This window comes from Temnothorax americanus, unplaced genomic scaffold (genome assembly GCF_048541705.1).
Source record: "Temnothorax americanus isolate GAGA-0224 unplaced genomic scaffold, ASM4854170v1 Scaffold40, whole genome shotgun sequence".
NCBI lineage: Eukaryota > Metazoa > Arthropoda > Insecta > Hymenoptera > Formicidae > Temnothorax > Temnothorax americanus.
Genome location: NW_027509548.1, coordinates 1,396,614 through 1,415,074, shown reverse-complemented (window position 1 = coordinate 1,415,074; position 18,461 = coordinate 1,396,614). Strand labels below are relative to the sequence as shown.

Here is an 18,461-nt window from a genome sequence, read left to right as displayed (position 1 = left end):
TCGATTAATAATCGTGGCCGCTTAATTCGGCTTTGTTCTTCCAATGATTCGATAAACTCGTCACATCGTTGCTCCCACGCGGCAAAGTCTTCCCTCGAATTTAACAGGGTGGATTGCTCCAACAACTCTTGCTCCATGTTATTGCACGATCCTCTTGCTAACGCCATTTGTTGCACTCGCGACTTCCAGTTCTCGACTATTGAGCGTATCCTCTAGATTCGTCATTTTATATTCTACTAATGATGCATCGTTTGCTTATCGTATCTAATTTCATCTCAGCATCAGCCGTACATCGGCGCTATTTGCAAAATTTGCAGTTTTGCACGTGTTCGATGAAATCATCGCGAGACATGTCGCGACATGTTCTTCAAAACAATAACGCTCCATTGAATTATGCGAAATTGCAAATTTTGCAGTTTTGCACGTGTTCGATGAAATCATCGTGAGACACGTATGCTCTTGAAAAGAAATCATATTTGATGCCCGATGAGGTGCTCTCATCACGAATGTTCTTGACAAAGATATCACATTTAACGTATATGTGGATTGTGGTGGTGGTCACCATACTCACCATGCAGCAGCCGTACATTGGCGCTATTTTTGCAAAATTTGCAGTTTTGGGTATGTATAAATGGTCTACGAGGATCCTAGAGCGCAGTCGAGAGTTCGATACGGTTCGAGTAAGTTGCAATAAACAACCTCCAGATACGATGAACACTCACGGTGCGAACTACTACGTTCCGATTCAGGACGAAACGTGCGAGAAACAGCACAATGAGTAAGTACTGCTAATTTTTATATATATTTGTGCAAAAAAACTTTTATGAACATATAATTGTATTTTTTCAGTTTTGATAAACCCCGCTACACGCCACGTATTTTGGGAAGAAGATTTGCTTTGACGTTAACAGCGTATAAATTTTTGGATGTTGGAATCAACGCGAATATACTTATTGGCAATAACCGAGGCAATCGGATAATTCTGCCACATGCAACGTGGGTGACATTCATCGAAAAACGTGCAGATATACAGCGACTCGTGCAGTTATCCACACCATCATCGCTAACGTTTCGAGATCTGGAGCTTGTTAAAATACGTGACGCAGATATTGTAAAATTGACGTCGTGCGGCACCATCTTGTACATGAAACCGTCAACTGTACTCTTCCTGTTCGAACTAGAACATTGCGTCGAGAATGTGTATTTTCAACTATGTCAAAATGTTCAAGGCGTAAGTGAAAAACTCAAACAGTTTGTAACAATTTTACGTCAAAATTGTATCACCGATAAATGTAACGCAGTTACAATCTTGCGTGAATTTTATGATAAAAATTCGATTATTGATTGTGAATTATTAGCATACGCTTTGGATACTATTGTGTATAATGCGCTTCATGATAAATAAATGCTTATAATATGGTTAAAAAAGTTTTTCCTTTTCATTTACCGTTCCCTTTTGTTAAGTTGTCTTTATTTAATAGTTTTTGCATAATTTTTCTGAACGAGAACGCGAACGGGGGACAGAGACCGCGTGAACGAGAAGACGCGCGCGAACGGGGGCCGGGAGCGAGCGAGAACGCGCGAGGGAGAGATAACGCGAACGGGGGCTGGGAGGGACCGCGCGCGAACGAGAATATGCGCGCGACCGGGGGACGGGGGAAACATCTACGAGGAAGAGATAACGCGAGCTGGAGCGTGTGACGTCACGCTGACTGGCGCGGCGAAACGCGGACCCCTTCGCCCCGCGACGCCGGAAAACGCGGTTCCCTTCTCCCCCTCTTCCGCGGCGCTCGAAAAACGCGGTTCCCCCTCCCCCTGCCCCGCGGCGCACGAAAAACGCGGTTCCCCTTTTCCTTTCCCCGCGGTTCTTCCCCTGCCCGCGGTTCCCCCCCCCCGTTCGCGGTTTCCCCCGCCCGCGGTTCCCCCCCCCCGCCCCTCACCCCCCCTAAGATCTCTTGGTTAGAACAAACGTAGCTTACCTACTCATCCCCAAATCTCTGCCCTATACATTATAACTCCACGCACTAGATATTTAAATAATATCATCCTTCTCCTAAAATTATCCCTGAACCTACGTTTCCCCCAACCCCCATACCTGCCTCGTCACTGTTTGCCTTCTTCTTTACGCTCTCAATCTGTCCATCATCACTTCCATTCCTCCTCAACTCGTATTTCAAGTACTTGTATTCCCTGACTTCTTCCAATCTCTTTTCTTCCCATTTCCACTCCACCTTCTTTCCTCTGCCTCCTCCTCTTCTGAAGCACATAATCTTTGACTTTTCGGTGTTCAGCTGCATTTTTTTTCTCCTTAAATATCTCTCCAGTCTCCTTATAATCTCCTTCATTCCCTCCACGCTTTTTGCCAGTAGGCAAAATCGTTTGCATATGCCAACATCCAGATTCTTTCCTTTTCAATCTTCATGCTGCCCACCTGTTCTGTCTTCATCTCTTCCTCCACATCTGTAATCATTATCGAGAACCGTAGCGGTACCCTCAGAGGGCAATCCTGTCTTACTCTTTTCTCCGTCCAGAACCAATTGGAGACTTTTCCACCCACTCTGACTGCATTCTTCGTGCATTCATATATTTCCTTGATCCTTTCTATTATACCTTTTCTTATTCCTCTTTTCTCCATTGTTTCCCATAATACCTTTCTGTCCACTTTCTGCTAATATCCCCGCATGAATTTTGTACGCAGTACATAACAAGGTGACTCCCCTGTAGTTTTCTACGTTTTTAGGGTCACCTTTCTTGAAAATTGATGATATTGGCCCTACTCTCTATTCTTCCGGAAAGCCTTCTCCTCTCCAAATCTTTTTCAAGATTTCCTTCAGCTTCTCTTTTATATGTCCGTCGCTTTCACGCCTCTCCTATTATCTCGTCTATTCCTGCCGCCTTTCTCTTCTTTAAGTTATTAATCTGTTCTTCAATTTCTTGATCTTGGATCTCCAACTCTCTGTCTCCTTCCTTGCTCCTTCTTTCCGCTTCGTCTCTTCTGTTATTTTTACTTCTTCCCAACAATTGCGAAAAATGTTTCTCTCATTCCTCCATCTCTATATCTTCCTCAATAGGTACTCTTTTCTTCCTTTCCTTGTTTATTATCTTTCATATTTGTTCTTCCGCTTTTGCGTTTTTCACTTCTTCCTCATATTTCTCCAATCTTTTTTCTTCCTTCCTTCTACACATCTCCCTAAATTCTCTTCTTAAGGTGCGTGTCCACCTGCGAGTAAGAACTCTCGAGAGCAAAAAGAGAGAAAGAGAAAGAGACTCTCGAGAGTATCTCTCTCTCTCTCTCTTTCTTTTTGCTCTCGAGAGTTCTTACTCTCAAGTGGAGACGCACCATTAGTCTCACATATCTTTTCTTTCCTTCTTTCCCCCACCTTGTCTGTCCTCTTCAGCTCCCTCTTCTTTCTTTTACACCCCTCATCCCACCAATCCTTATCTCTTATTTTTTTTCTCACTATTTTGATCCTTTTTTTCCATACATTTTTCTACTGCTTTTTTCAAGTTTTCCCATACGTTTTCCTACTTGATTTATAAATTCATATACCGTTCTTATATATACATCATTTAATCTCAGGAAATTCTTAACGAAAGAGAACTTTATCTTAGTGTTTCGAAAACGTCTCGACAAGGGTTACAAGAATATGGTAATTATTTATGCAAGTCTCCAAATAACTTAAACACAAATTTTTAATGTAATCTAGCTATTAAATTAATCAAATTGAGAATTTTTTTATTTTTGTTTATCCATCATCTATAAGCTTACAATGTACAAAATAACTTATTATATTTCTGTGATTCTTTTGTATTTTAGATATAAATCGAGTTGATGAAAATGCTTTTTAATAACTAACATTTTTTGTTTGTAAAAAAATACTTGCATGTTTTCTGCAAATTATATCTTTATCATAAGTTATTTTTATATAATTAGATATATCAAAAATATTTAGTTGAATATCTTTAATTTGCTATGTATAAATATATTTATATATTTAAATATCGCATTAGACAAATAGCAATCATCGAACATTTAATTTATTATAGTTATTATAGTTAAACATAGCCAGATATTGTCAGACCTGAACAGTTTTTGATCAAACACAATCTCAGTTCGACTTATATCTGGACAGATATGGTCAGAGGTAATGTATTTTGGATCGCATTCGAATATAGATATAATTATATCTAAACAGATACAGTCAGATATCTGGACTGTTTCAATGAAGTTCAATCACAAATATATGGTTCGATCTGAGCAGATATGATCCGATCTGTGCCGTCGAAGACCAAATTACACCTCATATATATAGTTATATATAGTTATATTGTATATGAACTGTGACGTTGCGGCCGCTTCGTGGCAGCGCCCCGCCGCCGTCACAAAGCGCGGAAATTTGCGCCCAGGGACGAGCCAGAGAGGCGACGACGAGATCTCCAGAGGCCAAAAATCGATATCGTTTCCGCGTTTTGACTATTCTTTTATTTTCATGTGTAATTATAATGCGCGCGGCGCCTCACCCACACCACGGCGAGTCTTCGAGGGAGTACCGATAACGAGGGGTCCGGGAGGACCAAGGACCGAGGAGGGGTGGCGAGAGCGGAAGCTACATGGATCACGGGCGGCGAGAGCAACGCGGTAGGCGTGCGGCGAATGAGGCAGCGATGGACTAGGCCGCAGATAGCGGGGCCACAGGTACCGGGGAAAACCCGGCCTCAGCAAGCTGCCTCCACAAAACACCGGCCCGCGGGTCAACCGGAGGCACACCGGCCAGAACAAAGTCCAGTCCGCTGCCCAGGGACCAATTGAAGAAGTCGCTACGCCGCCGAGGGACCGTTGCGCGCCCCCGAATGATCGACCTTACGACGATCCTGCGTTAGAATATCGCGCGAGCTTGCAAGCTCGCTCTCGATTGGTTGGCACGCCCCTACGGAAGGGGGTGCCGCATCGATTCCGTTATCGAGCGAATCTAGCAAGACACTCTCTGGTCGTCCGTCGGCGAGTCCGAACGTTCTTCTTAAAATACGCGATAGCCGCCCCGAGTCGGAAAAATCTGTTACGTTACGACGATCCTCCGTACGAGGTGACGGCGAGGAGCCTTACGAGGAGACATCACATCAGTGAGGTTGCCCGCAGTAATTAATACCGGGATGTAAAGCCACGACGCGCCCTCCGGTGCACGCTCTCGTCCGGAAAAACGTTGTAACATCGCGACGCGTACGGTCCCTTGAGACCGCGTATCGAATGGCGATCGACAGCGAGAGCGAAGGGCCTCGGGATGGTATCGTGGCCGCGGAATGGAGATAAAGACGCGATTGCGAGCCTCTGGAGATCGCAATAGATTCGTGGCGAAATCCGTTACTGCGAGTCCGTTTCGTATAATGTCCGCGCTCGTGATTGTGTCTCGCGCCTTCCGTGTTCACGGCGTATCGGATTACCCAATATTACTTAAGTTGCATTGTAGCCCGCGTCGGCACATCATTCGCGTTAATCGGCCGTCTGTGAGTGGCTAATTGCCTCAGAGAATCGTGCGTGTTAGGATAGTTATGTTCGGATGCGTTGTTCGGTGATTGCGTGTTATTATTGCTCGCGGTAATCCCGCACAGTTTTCCTCGCGTTCCTTCCAGTATTTCGCGCTACGCCGAGTGCCTCGGCGTCTTATTTTTCGCGTTCGGAAATCACTGAAGACAGTGTATTGTATTCGCCCGAATAACTGGCGCTATCCTTGGTCATTTCTCGCGTTAGATTAAGTCTGTATTTTCGCGTTTGTTATAGTATTCCGCGTCTCCTTGCGATCGCGCCGAAATTGATCTCGCGTTATTGTGTTGCGTTCGGTCCTCATTACGTTGGGACGTGGCTTACGCCACGATTCATACTTGCGTTAGGCTTAAGATAATTGGCGACAGAATTCTCGTGCGACTCCCGGCGTTGCGTTTACGCGCTCCGAGCGTGAGGTATCGTCCTCTCGCGATCTTTCCTGCGAGATCTTATTTTCTATTTCCGTGATTATTTCGTGTTTACTGTTGATGTTCCATATTAATTGTAAGTTTCGTCATACTGTATCTCTCTGATCTAATCGCAGCGCCTTCTGCGCGTTTACTATACGATAACGCAGTACTTCGTTCATTCTGGCGTCCGCGCTATCATTATTTCTTTTTGTTTCATTTCTGACGCTCGCGCGATTGATTATATGATTTGTCTGACTGACTGAAGCCGACTCGGCCTTTATTGTTTCACGCGCAAATTTCTAACGAATAAATGTTATTTTGATTTGTTACTTGCTTGAGTTCGGGGCCTCATTTATGGCGTGTCACCCCGCCGAATATCGCGCCGCCCTTCATCACCCCCGCCCCCGCCCTTAGGTCGAGCTAGCCGATTTCTCGCACATCCGCACGTCTCGCTTTGCGTCTCGTTTTGGGGTTTTCTTTCGCGATTTCGCGGACGCGCGTTGACGCGTCTGGCGCCCAACGGTAAATTCGTTTCGCGAAGTGTCGGAGGTGCGAGGGAATCGTCGGAGAGGCCCGTCATCCCGCTCTCCTTACTCCTTTTGATCCGGCCCACGTCCCGGAGCGGTCTGGGAGTGAAAAAGTCGTGACAAAACATATATGACCAGATCTGCGCAGACATGAGAAGTCATATCTGAGCACATCTGACCAGATAAAATTTGATCTGCTGAGATATAATTTGATCTGGTCAGATCTAATCCTTTTTTTCCGGGTAGGAACAAGGTGAGACAGCATTATATGTACCTGTCGGGTTGTACTCACATGAATTCTAATTTTATTCACGGCAGATTGAGAGCAACATGTTCATACGGATTTGTAATTCGTGAAGAAATGATTTGTGACAGCAACCTCATACAGCACAGGAACCTTTCAGAAATATCTAAGAAATGTTTCGATAAATTGAAACATAAATAATTCAAAATGGGTAATTTTTCAGTTTAGCTACAGCAGCACAAAATACGATGAATTTAGGCTCATTCGACGCGTTTTTGCACGAAACGAAAGAATCTGGCAGAGTAGATAGGCTACGGGCGTTCCGATCCGGGGATCTGAGGGGGGGTGAGGGGCGGGGGGAGGGAACCGTGGGCGGGCGGCGGAGGGGGGGAGGGGGAACCGCGGGCGAAGGGGGAAACCGTGTTTTTTGTGCGCCGCGGGGGGAAGGGGTAGGGGGGGCAACCGCGTTTTTTGGGCGACCGCGTTTTCCGGCGCCGCGGGGCAAGGGGGTCCGCGTTTTCCGGCGCCGCGGGGCGACAGCGTTTTTGCTGCGGAGCGGGCTAGGGGGTCCGCGTTTCGCCGCGCCGCGGAGTCCGCGTGACGTCACACGGCCCGCTCCCGCTCGCGTTATCTCTCCCTCGCACGCTCGCTTCCGACCCCCGTTCGCGCGCGTCTTCTCGTTCGCGCCGGCGCCGTCTCTCTCGCTCCCGTTCGCGTTATCTCTCCCTCGCGCACTCGCTCCCGGGCCCCCGTTCGCGCGCGTCTTCTCATTCGCGCGGTCTCTCTCTCCCGTTCGCGCGTTTTTGCTCACGATCGCGTATCTTTTTTTCGCCAACAATATTTAATTGTTCAGATCTTAATATTTAATTTATAATTATACATTTAAGTAAACGATAAACGAAGACAGCTTAACAAAAGGGAACGGTAAATGAAAAGGAAATTATTTTTAACCATATTATATGCATTTATTTATCATGTAGCGCATTATACACAATAGTATCCAAAGCGTAGGCTAATAATTCGCAATCAATAATCGAATTTTTATCATAAAATTCACGCAAAATTGTAACTGCGTTACATTTATCGGTGATACAATTTTGACGTAAAGTTGTTACAAACTATTTGAATTTTTCACTTACGCCGTGAACATTTTGACATAGTTGAAAATACACGTTCTCGACGCAATGTTCTAGTTCGAACAGAAAGAGCACGGTTGACGGTTTCATGTACAAGCTGGTGCCGCACGACGTCAATTTTACAATATCTGCGTCACGTATTTTAACAAGCTCCAGATCTCGAAACGTTAGCGATGATGGTGCCGATGACTGCACGAGTCGCTGTATATCTGCACGTTTTTCGATGAATGTCACCCACGTTGCATGTGGCAGAATTATCCGATTGTCTCGGTTATTGCCAATAAGTATATCCGCGTTGATTCCAACATCCAAAAATTTATACGCTGGTAACGTCAAAGCAAATCTTCTTCCCAAAATACGCGGCGTGTAGCGGGGTTTATCAAAACTAAAAAAATACAATTATATGTTCATAAAAGTTTTTTTTTGCACAAGTATATATGAAAATTAGCGGTACTTACTCATTGTACTGTTTCTCACACGTTTCGTCTTGAATCGGAACGTAGTAGTTCGCACCGTAAGTGTTCATCGTATCTGGAGGCTGTTTATTGCAACTTACTTGAACCGTATCGAACTCTCGACTGCGCTCTAGAATCCTCGTAGACCATTTATACATACCCAAAACTGCAAATCTTGCAAAAATAGCGCCAATGTACGGCTGCTGCATGGTGAGTATGGTGACCACCACCACAATACACATATACGTTAAATGTGATATCTTTGTCAAGAACATTCGTGATGAGAGCACCTCATCGGGCATCAAATATGATTTCTTTTCAAGAGCATACGTGTCTCACGATGATTTCATCGAACACGTGCAAAACTGCAAAATTTGCAATTTCGCATAATTCAATGGAGCGTTATTGTTTTGAAGAACATGTCGCAAAGGCCGTGAACGACAACAAAGCCGCGCGACGTCAGCTGGAAGAGATGCAACGTCACAATCGCGCCATGGAAGGTCACGGACTTTATCTCGCTCCGTACAAACGCGGACGGGGAGTCTCAAGAAAAAAAAAACGTCGAAAGGACGCTAAAAATTCCCAAGAGTGTAACTACCAATGTGCAACTGCAACAATTGGCAAAACGTATGCGCATTCCATATTTTAGAGGTGTTTTCATGCGCGACTCGTTACCGATCGGCGGCATACGTCGAAACGAGAGCGGTATCGTGAATTTGGATAATACTGAGGGACCGGGTACTCACTGGGTGGCGTATGCGAAGAAGGGAGATCGTGCCATATATTTCGACAGTTTTGACAATCTTCGACCACCGAGAGAATTGGCGCAGTATCTAGAAAACAATGTAAAAGAGTACAATCGCACGCCTTATCAGCGATACGATCAGAGCAATTGCGGACAACTGTGTCTGCGTTTCCTACAGTCGGTTGACAATCAATTTAAAGACCGGCGTTACGCTGTTTAATCTCAGTATTTATTCAAACATGTCACTGACATTTACGCTCGCTGGCAAGAGCAGCATCCTCGCGGTAAGCTACTTTCCCGCCGTGGATTTGAGCGATGGCGATTACGAGCTCGGTCTAACAGATTTTGAAACCTATCACACGATACCGAATGTAAATTCGTTGAACAATAAATTCTACTATGACGACGACGACAAGGAGATTACCATTCCCGAAGGATCGTACAAACTGCGTTATATAGACATGTATCTGAAACGCGCTCTTTTATGGGACCCATCCAATAATGTCTCGACAAACAAAGATGAACCGCACCCATTGATTATTATTCATGCTAATAGCAATACGATGAAGAGCGAGATCAAGTGCGCTTATCGGATAAATTTCACAAAACCGAACAACATTGGATCGCTGCTGGGATTTTCAGCGAATCGCGTGCTGGAATCGCGACAATGGCACGAATCGGATGTTCCGCTAAATATCATCAACGTAAACATCATTCGCATAGAGTGTAACGTGACAGCGGGTGCGTACAGCATTGACAGGTACGTGCACACGATACACGAGTTTTCACCGAGCGTGCCACCAGGATATAAGATATCGGAAACGCCGGCACAGATCATTTACCTTCCGATCATCGTACGGAGCTTTTCGGACTTGACGCTTCGCGTCGTGGATCAGGACGGTCGATTGATTGATTTTCGCGGAGAAGAGATCACCGTTAGACTGCATGTACGAAGATGACAGCGATAACGTGAGATGCTCGTACTGAACGAAGCTGAGCAGGTGCGACAGACGAGAAACAAGAAGACAATCCGATTGCCAAAGAAGAAACTCACTGCGTCGAACATTGAATTTTTGAAATCATTGGGTTTCGTCGTACGAAATGGCTAATATCTTAAACATTGGAGGTGAACCGATCTTTGACGACAGCGTCGTCAAGATTGAGACACACACGTACAATCCGTACGCTAACACAACGTTTGGACATAACGATGAGATAAGAATACCCATACAACAGCAGGATTTATACACGTTGCCATGTGAAAGCTTTTTCTACGTTAAAGGACGATTGGTAATAAAGAGAAGGAATGACGAGACTGTGACAACGCTTGCGAATAATTGCGTGGCGTTCATGTTCGATGAGATTCGATACGAGCTCAACGGTGTGGAGATTGATCGCAACAGAAACGTTGGCATAACCAGTACCATCAAGAACTACGTATCGCTATCGTATAATGATTCTCAACTCATGCGGAATGCTGGCTGGGACGTTACATCGAGCATACCGGAAGGATACTTTAACTTTTGCGTATTGCTCAAGTTGTTGCTGGGCTTTTGCGAGGATTACAAACGCGTCGTTGTTAATGCTCGTCACGACTTAATTTTGATACGTGCGCGTAGCGATAACAATTGCATTGCAGGAAATCCTGCGACAGAGCCGGAAATCGAATTGTTTAAAATACAATGGCGAATGCCTCACGTTACGTTAAACGAGGTCAATAAGCTATCTATGCTACGGGCCTTGGAAAGCGGGCGATATTTTAGTGTCAGTTTCCGTTCGTGGGATCTGTACGAGTATCCCATGTTGCAGAGTACGACCAAGCATTCGTGGGCCGTCAAAACGGCGACTCAGCTGGAGAAGCCGCGGTACGTTATCTTTGCGTTGCAGACCGGCCGCAAGAATATCATGAGTAGATAAAACAATAAGAGATCTACCTCGGGAGCTCCAAGGGGGGGTGAGGGGCGGGGGGGGGAAGGCGCCGGGGGGACGACTTGGCGGCGAGGGGTCAGCCGGAGGGGGGGGGACAACTTGATGGCGAGGGGTCAGCCGGGGCGGGGCGGGGGGGGACGACTTGGTGGCGAGGGGGAGCGGGGAGGGGGCGGCGACTTGGTGGCGAAGGGGAGCGGGGAGGGGGGGGGACGACTTGGTGGCGAGGGGTCAGCCGGGGCGGGGGGGAAGGACGTTTCGTTGGTGAGGGGGAGCTAGGGGGGGGGGTCGGCGAGCGTGTCGGGACATGTTTTTTAAATATTAATAAACATATCGTATTGACAAGAGGTACCGCCAAGGGGGGGGGGTAGGTGTCCACTTCTACGCCGAGGGTGGTCCCCCGGGGTGGGAGATCGTCACTTTATCGGCGCGGGGGTATTACTACGGCGCCGTTCGGCTGCTGGAATTTTATCGGCGAATATAAACAAAACAGCGAGTTAGACATTTGACTCCGCAATGATCTCACCCTTCTAGAACATGCGAGCCGCCATTCGGTTACGGCGTCTCACTACAAAAGCGAGCGTCGATGGCCCTACGACGGTTTGAAGATAAAATAGCCGAGGTAAACAATTGATAAAATGTGTCACCGATGACGATTTAACCGTTGCGGAGTCCTCTTCATGTTTTTTTTCTAGGAAGAGCCGCTGCCGATTACGATTTAACCGTCGCGGCTGTATTCGGTTATGGCGCGGCATATTACAAAATGCGAGCGCCGATATCCGGCTGCTGGAATGTATAAACAAAATATGTCTAACGATAATTATACGAACGCATAGCATCCGTTGTCGCCAGGATGATTATGGATCCACATCTTGTGGATCAGTCTTCGGCTAGTTTTCGCGACGCAAACGTTCATATTCGAGGGTGAAGTTTTTTGTGTCAAGTATTCAATACAGAAGAATATTTTTCACGATAAAGGAGATGACAATAATTCCGATATGGATCGCGAGTTAACGGACGACAGTGACTACTTCAGTGACGAAGACGACAATCATGAAGAAGTCATCGATAGAATAGTGCTAAATTTACGTGAAAGACATTGCGTAATATATTTTTATTATTCAACGGGTGGTGCACTTGCACTATGTGCTCCGTGTATGGTTGCACTATGGGACCTTGATTTCGGCATGTACGCTTGCCTAAAACACTTCGTTGAGAGACGCGGAACGACGCATGGCCGGTATTGTTCAAGATGTCGTGAATCATTGTTTATGATATTTCCGCGTAATATGTGCCCGATTTGCACACGATAAGAAAAAAAAACATTATCGCGGCTCTTAAAAGTTGATACTTGGGGCTAAAGGCTAAGTTCTTGTACTCGTCCACAACCATACGGATATTTTCACATTCCTAAGAATTACTCAAAAACATTATAGGCATAGAGATAAAGAGAATCAAATTAACTAACGCTTAGGGGAGAGTAAGAAAGAACGCCGATTTGTTTAAAATACGAATTCTTGTAAAACGAAACGGAGAAAATAGGGAGGGAAAAAATTGTATGGGAACCGAAACTCCCGAGTATAGTTTTTATAAAAGCCGACGCCCTATGGTGCGCGAAGTACAAGTTTCGTAAAAACGCCAGGAATGAAAAACCCTCGAGAAACGTCAAAATTGTCAAACGTAACCTTATGGATAACATTAAGCGAACCACAAACGTGGCTATTCTCAACGCCGAGAAACAACAGCTGACGATTCAATGTAATGAACAGCAGAACAAAAAATAGAAAAGAAAGAACAGGGAAACTAAGTATAATCGAAAATTGTAAACTAACCAATCCGACATTATTATAAAAACAAAAAAAAACAAACGACTATGAGACAATAAGAAATGCACTAGCCGATTTCAACTTAACGCTAACAAACAAAAATAAAATATTAACAACAAGCGAAAAAGAAATTAGATTAGAACCTGTAATTAGGAATCCGAACGAATTAATGGAATTAAGTCTAGAAATAAGCGACATAAATAAAGAATTGGAAAAACCCCAAGACACCCAATAAAAAATCCCTATGTCATATATCCCGTAAGATCGACACTTACGTTAATAATTATATTAAGCATAGTAGGAATATCATCTATGTAATAAAAGACATAAGAAACGAGCAAGCGCCCGACCGCACGTACAGGGCGACTCAGCGATACTATGCTAGAACTAAGAAGAATGTAACCTCCGAAACAAAAAAACAATAAACCACCTTAATAAAAATGAAAATAGGATAAGCAGCGAAAAATTGTAGCGAAAACTACAGAACGTAGTTTCCTTTCTCAAAGGGGGAGGGTGTTTGCGGCCCCAATTAATGTAATAATAAAATAAGAATAGTATTAAAAAAGACCGAGAATAACAATAGGGAACGCGACCGCGAAAGCCCGAAAGAATACGCAAAGCCGAATCAGCAAGAGATAAGTTGCGCGATCGGCCTACATACGATCGAGCAACTCAGCGATATCGAAGGACAGGACGAAGACTCAAAAGAAGCGCCAGAAGAGACGACAGGGCAATTGGAGTCGGGCAGCGATGAACGGATCTGTACGAAATAAGTTGAAAGACAAAGTAATCAGTAAAGTGAGTTTATTGCACCCAAGAGCGTTAATACATTGTCTCCCGCCTCCCCTTGGAAAGATCGAATCCCAGTTGTCCCAAAAGGGGCACAACAATGGTGATAGACAAGGACAGCGCGATTTTAAATAGTCGATACAGAAATGGGATTTATACGACTTTGCGATACCAAAACGTGGTTAGTTTTTGTCGACGCGTCGATTGAACAACGTTAGCGCAACATGGAACAGCAGCGAGGAGATTAGAGAGCGCGAGAAGATCGTGAAAAATATTGCGAAAACGAGCAATTTGATTTGCAAAAAATATCACGCCTTGAAAACTGGTAAAATAAAAGAAGATATTGCGTTGGAGAGACACTTTGAGCCCATATCGAACCTCTAAGGCAGATTGCCGAAAACACCGTTGCTGGCAAAGAATCTGACATGTCAAAGATTGAGAATGAAACCGGCGTGGGAAGACGAAGAGCCAAAGCTCAAACGACAACGACCAAACGCCTCGTTTAACGCTCTGTAATGGCTTCACTCCGGTACGTTGAAGCGATCGATAAATGTGCCATCTAATTTGAGCGAAATAACAAAAACTTTACAACCGCGTAAACCGAAACGATCGAAGGGTTCATGAATGACCACCGATAACCTCTGCGTCGTCCGTCAACACACAGTGCTCGCAAACAAGATGTTTTTTGAACCACGAATGACCCACTCGTGATGTCCGTTCGACAGCAGTTGAAAAACATCTGAGGGTCAAAAAACGTGCGAGATCAATTGGGTCCAGTGAGCCAAAAGTACAGTCGGGGCAGTTCTGAGCGGCGATGAAGAAAGCGGTATGGACATCGCGTACGGTGTTAAATTCACCAACGATGGAATGATGCTCGGTAATAACGTTTGAATGTGAACCATGCGGACCACATATTATTGACGGCATACGATACAATGGCCACACGTGGTCTTTTCGAATTAATCTTTAAGAAATATCCCGATGACGATATCTACACGGAGGACGATATGCAAACGTACAAGAGCATTCTGTTGATGACGAGTGTTCAAAACGCAATTATGATGCTCACGCTCAAATAAGGGCAATGGGGGATACAAGTACACACATATAATCGGGCCGCTGATTTCAGGTAAAAAAGCTGGAAAAGTATACCGCGTTGCCATGACAGGCAACAAGATCGACCATATAATTGGCACATCCAATTTTTGGTAAAAAGCCGGAAGGTATACCGCGTGCCATGACATTAAACGACACAAGATCGACTATGTTCATTGGGACGACCCAACGAGCTTGTAGATCGTTCCGATTGCTCGAAGCTTCGCGCCTAGCGGGTCACACCGGTCACGATAACGAAATCCGTCGATTATCGAGGAACTTTGGCGAGGCTGGACTTATTATAAATTAGCGGCGCGACAGCGGAGTCATTCATCACATCGAAATACCGATCAAACAAGTTTGGATATCGCTCGGAGAGGCGGTGCGGAACCGTACTTCATGGAGAGGATTAATCAGAAATTACGTGCGAGATAACGCTCTTTGCATGGTCACCACCGACTTTGACGCAAAATCGCGCAAGATTCGACGGAGAGCGCCGCCCGTAGATGATAGCGATGCAGCCAACAAACGCTACGTGCAGCAGAGCGTGCAAATTTTGGAAGATCGACAGGATGAAATGGAGAGAAAGATGGCTGTATTTCAGAATAATATGCAAATTACCCTAAACGAACTTCAAAAGATGATTCAAGATGTAATTGCAAATCATCGCGAATAGATAAGAACGTACACCTGATATCTGCGTCAGTTGCGCGTCATCGTCATGGCTGGTAAGAAGCAATCAGCTGAGAAACGTCGGCTGGTGGAAGAATTACACGCTCCTGCGAGAAAAAATTTTTCTCGAAGACGCGTCATAGTACGCGGATACGATGACCTGTGGCAGGCGGATGTGGTCGAGATGCGACCATACACGCGATTTAACAGAGGCTACCACTACATACTCACCGTTATCGACGTGCTGAGCAAGCACGCATGGGCCGTACCGCTCAAGACCAAGAGCGGACCCGAGGTTACCACGGCGATTGCAAAAATAATTCGAGATGGCGGGAGATGCCTGAAAAATCTGCAGACTGACAAGGGGAAAGAATTTACAACACAAACGGCAGAAACTCTTGAAGAAACATAATATCAATCATTATTCGACATATTCCGTAATGAAGGCATCGGTCGTCGAACGATTCAATCGCACGCTCAAGAACGACATGTGGAAAATGATTACGCGCAATGGAAATTACAATGGATCGACTCGCGCCAGGTCTCGTATCGGATTACAACCGCGAAAGCATCGAATTATCGGCATGCGACCCATCGATGTTACTCCCGCGATCGCCGACAAGCTCCTAACAACGTGTACAGCCACGTAAAGATCGCTGCTCCAGCGCGATTCAAGTGGGTGATTCGGTACGCGTGAGTAAATTCAAGACAATCTTCAAAAAGGATACATGCCAAATTGGACCACGGAGGTGTTTAGAATCGTCAAAGTGCAGAAAACTAATCCTGTGACGTATCTGTTGAAGATTCCTGCGAAAAACCCGTCGCCGGGGGGCTTATACGAATACGAGTTCATCGCGTTGCTAATCCCGACGTGTATCTCGTTGAAAGGTTTTGCGCAAAAGAGGGAATAAGTTTATGTAAAGTGGTTAGGATTTGATAATTCACACAATTCATGGATACACAAGAATAATGTATTGTAAAAATTTATTACAGTATAAAAATATACAAATATACATATGAGTCATTTATTTTCCTAAATATCTAAATGTATTTACAATATATTACAATATATTTACAGTGGTATTTTATAATGTCCCCATGGCAGCGTTCGGTAGAACCGGGTATAATGTATCGCTTATCGTCGTACGGACTTAGAGCTATTTTCGTTTCGGACACGGGTATACCTCGTGTTTTTTGATCTTATGCAGGTTTGCTGTCGCGTCATTTCAATTTCGTCGCGCAGACACCGCGTGTAATCGTCGAACGTTATCGACCTGGCTACGACGTTACTCTTAACACCTTTAGCCTTTTTCGTATCTTTCTTACCGTCCACTCGCAAGGCGTACATCTTTGCTCTAAACCCGACGAATTCGGTCATTATCGCACCGTTATTTTCGTCTTTCATTAAGCCCGGAACTTTTTTATTGACGAGTGGGATACCGTACGCATTATCAATCGCATAATCACTAGTGTCAAATCTATAATGAATGTGACGCTTCATGATATCATACACATCGTCGCACTCGATGTGATAAAAAGACTGTCAGTATCGGTGTACGTGTCTTTACACTTGTCGCGATACAACGGTAACATGTACTCGTGATGAAATTCGTACATACAAACATGTCTTGGATATATCGAAGATGCACATACACACATAGATTGGTTTGTCGAACTTCACCTCAAGTTTTCGCATTTCTATTGCTACTAAATTCTCCGAAAAAGACGCTTCGGCTATGAAAATTTGGTTTCGCAATCGTTGCCTCCGCGCCGTATCTACCCTCCCAATGAGTCACGAGGCGCACGTCAACGTGATTGCGCACATTCACCATGGTTTTGCCAAACACTCATTGTTCATCAATTTGTATAAATTTTTTTCGAAATCATTTTTGGCCAATGTCGTAATTTCGTATTAAGTTCTATATAATCGCGAAGCCATGGAGATTGCGAGAATTTCAGTATACGGTGAATTTTTTATATACGGAGACCGTGACGAGTACACTGCTGCAGGTTGCGATAATTATTACATAACGTTTTAGCGTATAATATTGCGAGGAGCTTGTCCTGCCGCTTGCCGGTGGTATATCGCGCGTCGGACAGAACGGTAGGTCAGTTTTGCGCGTCGTGAAAATGTGCGGATACTCCAAGTCGACTTCGAGTATGTAGCCTATCGAGGAATCCAACGCGAATCCATAACATTAAAATCGATTACGTTGTCGACCCATTTAAAATCTGCGAATGGCAATGGTGACACATTGCCCCCGCCGTATAAGTTTATTTACATCAAAATACATGAGGTACGACGACGGTTTTTTATGGATCGTACGATTGCATGTACTTGTTGTTGGCCAGTGCGTATCTGTTTGAACATTGACTCAAACCGCCGCGTATACCGCATTCGATAAACATGACCATGCAATGTCGGTGAGCTATTCGAAATTGATGTGTGTATGCTTCAACATAGCATCCCACGTAAACACGGTAGAATATAATAATACGCCGGATCGAGTCCATAACTCGCGACGCAGCTATCGCGAAAATTTCAAAGATATCGGCCAACAGCAAGACATCGATCTTTAGATACAGATCGCTGTAGTCACCGAGCGTTGAATGGAGAAACCGCTGCCAGACGTTGACGGCGTGCGCGGGAATCGCTCTCGGATACGGGGTCGCCTTGTCACTAAACTGTAAAACGAGTCGCGCGATGGTAAACACGCATCCTCCAACTTTTCGACGCAGTCAATGTACTCGTACGGAAAGACACCTTTCGCGTCAATAATTCGAAATCTTGGTCGGATAACGCGAAAAATTTTGAACGTATAATTTTTTAACTTATCCTTATCGAGGAAGGATGCTAATTTTTCGAGACTCGCGCTAAGAAATTTGTACGAGTCGATGAATCTTAATTTGATGCAATTTTGGTAGTTTTTTATCCTCAGTGCTTTTGACGTTTTTCGTAAATGAAATGTATTTTTCCTTCGTAATTGGAAGTAAGTCTACGCGTCCTTCGTAGGCTGTAGCTATTTCCTTGATAATAAAATGCGCGTCGTAACCCGATAATTATGAAAAATTATTGGAATGAAGTGAGAATTTTTAT

The 18,461-nt window shown here is 44.8% G+C and overlaps 2 protein-coding genes and 1 pseudogene across 2 annotated transcripts; 2 read left to right on the top strand and 1 right to left on the bottom strand.

The window, feature by feature from the left end:
- The first annotated feature begins 656 nt into the window (after positions 1–656).
- LOC143902846 (uncharacterized) lies at positions 657–1,405 on the top strand. The gene is made up of 2 exons (XM_077416027.1): positions 657–778; positions 850–1,405. Exons 1-2 carry the CDS (start codon positions 711–713, stop codon positions 1,403–1,405), a joined length of 624 nt encoding a protein of 207 aa, XP_077272153.1. The 5' UTR covers positions 657–710.
- Positions 1,406–7,685: 6,280 nt separating this feature from the next.
- LOC143902790 (uncharacterized) lies at positions 7,686–8,461 on the bottom strand (annotated as a pseudogene).
- Positions 8,462–10,157: 1,696 nt separating this feature from the next.
- On the top strand, positions 10,158–10,973 carry LOC143902789 (uncharacterized). The gene has a single exon (XM_077415964.1). The coding sequence runs from the start codon at positions 10,158–10,160 to the stop codon at positions 10,971–10,973; it is 816 nt and encodes a 271-aa protein (XP_077272090.1).
- Positions 10,974–18,461: the final 7,488 nt, after the last annotated feature.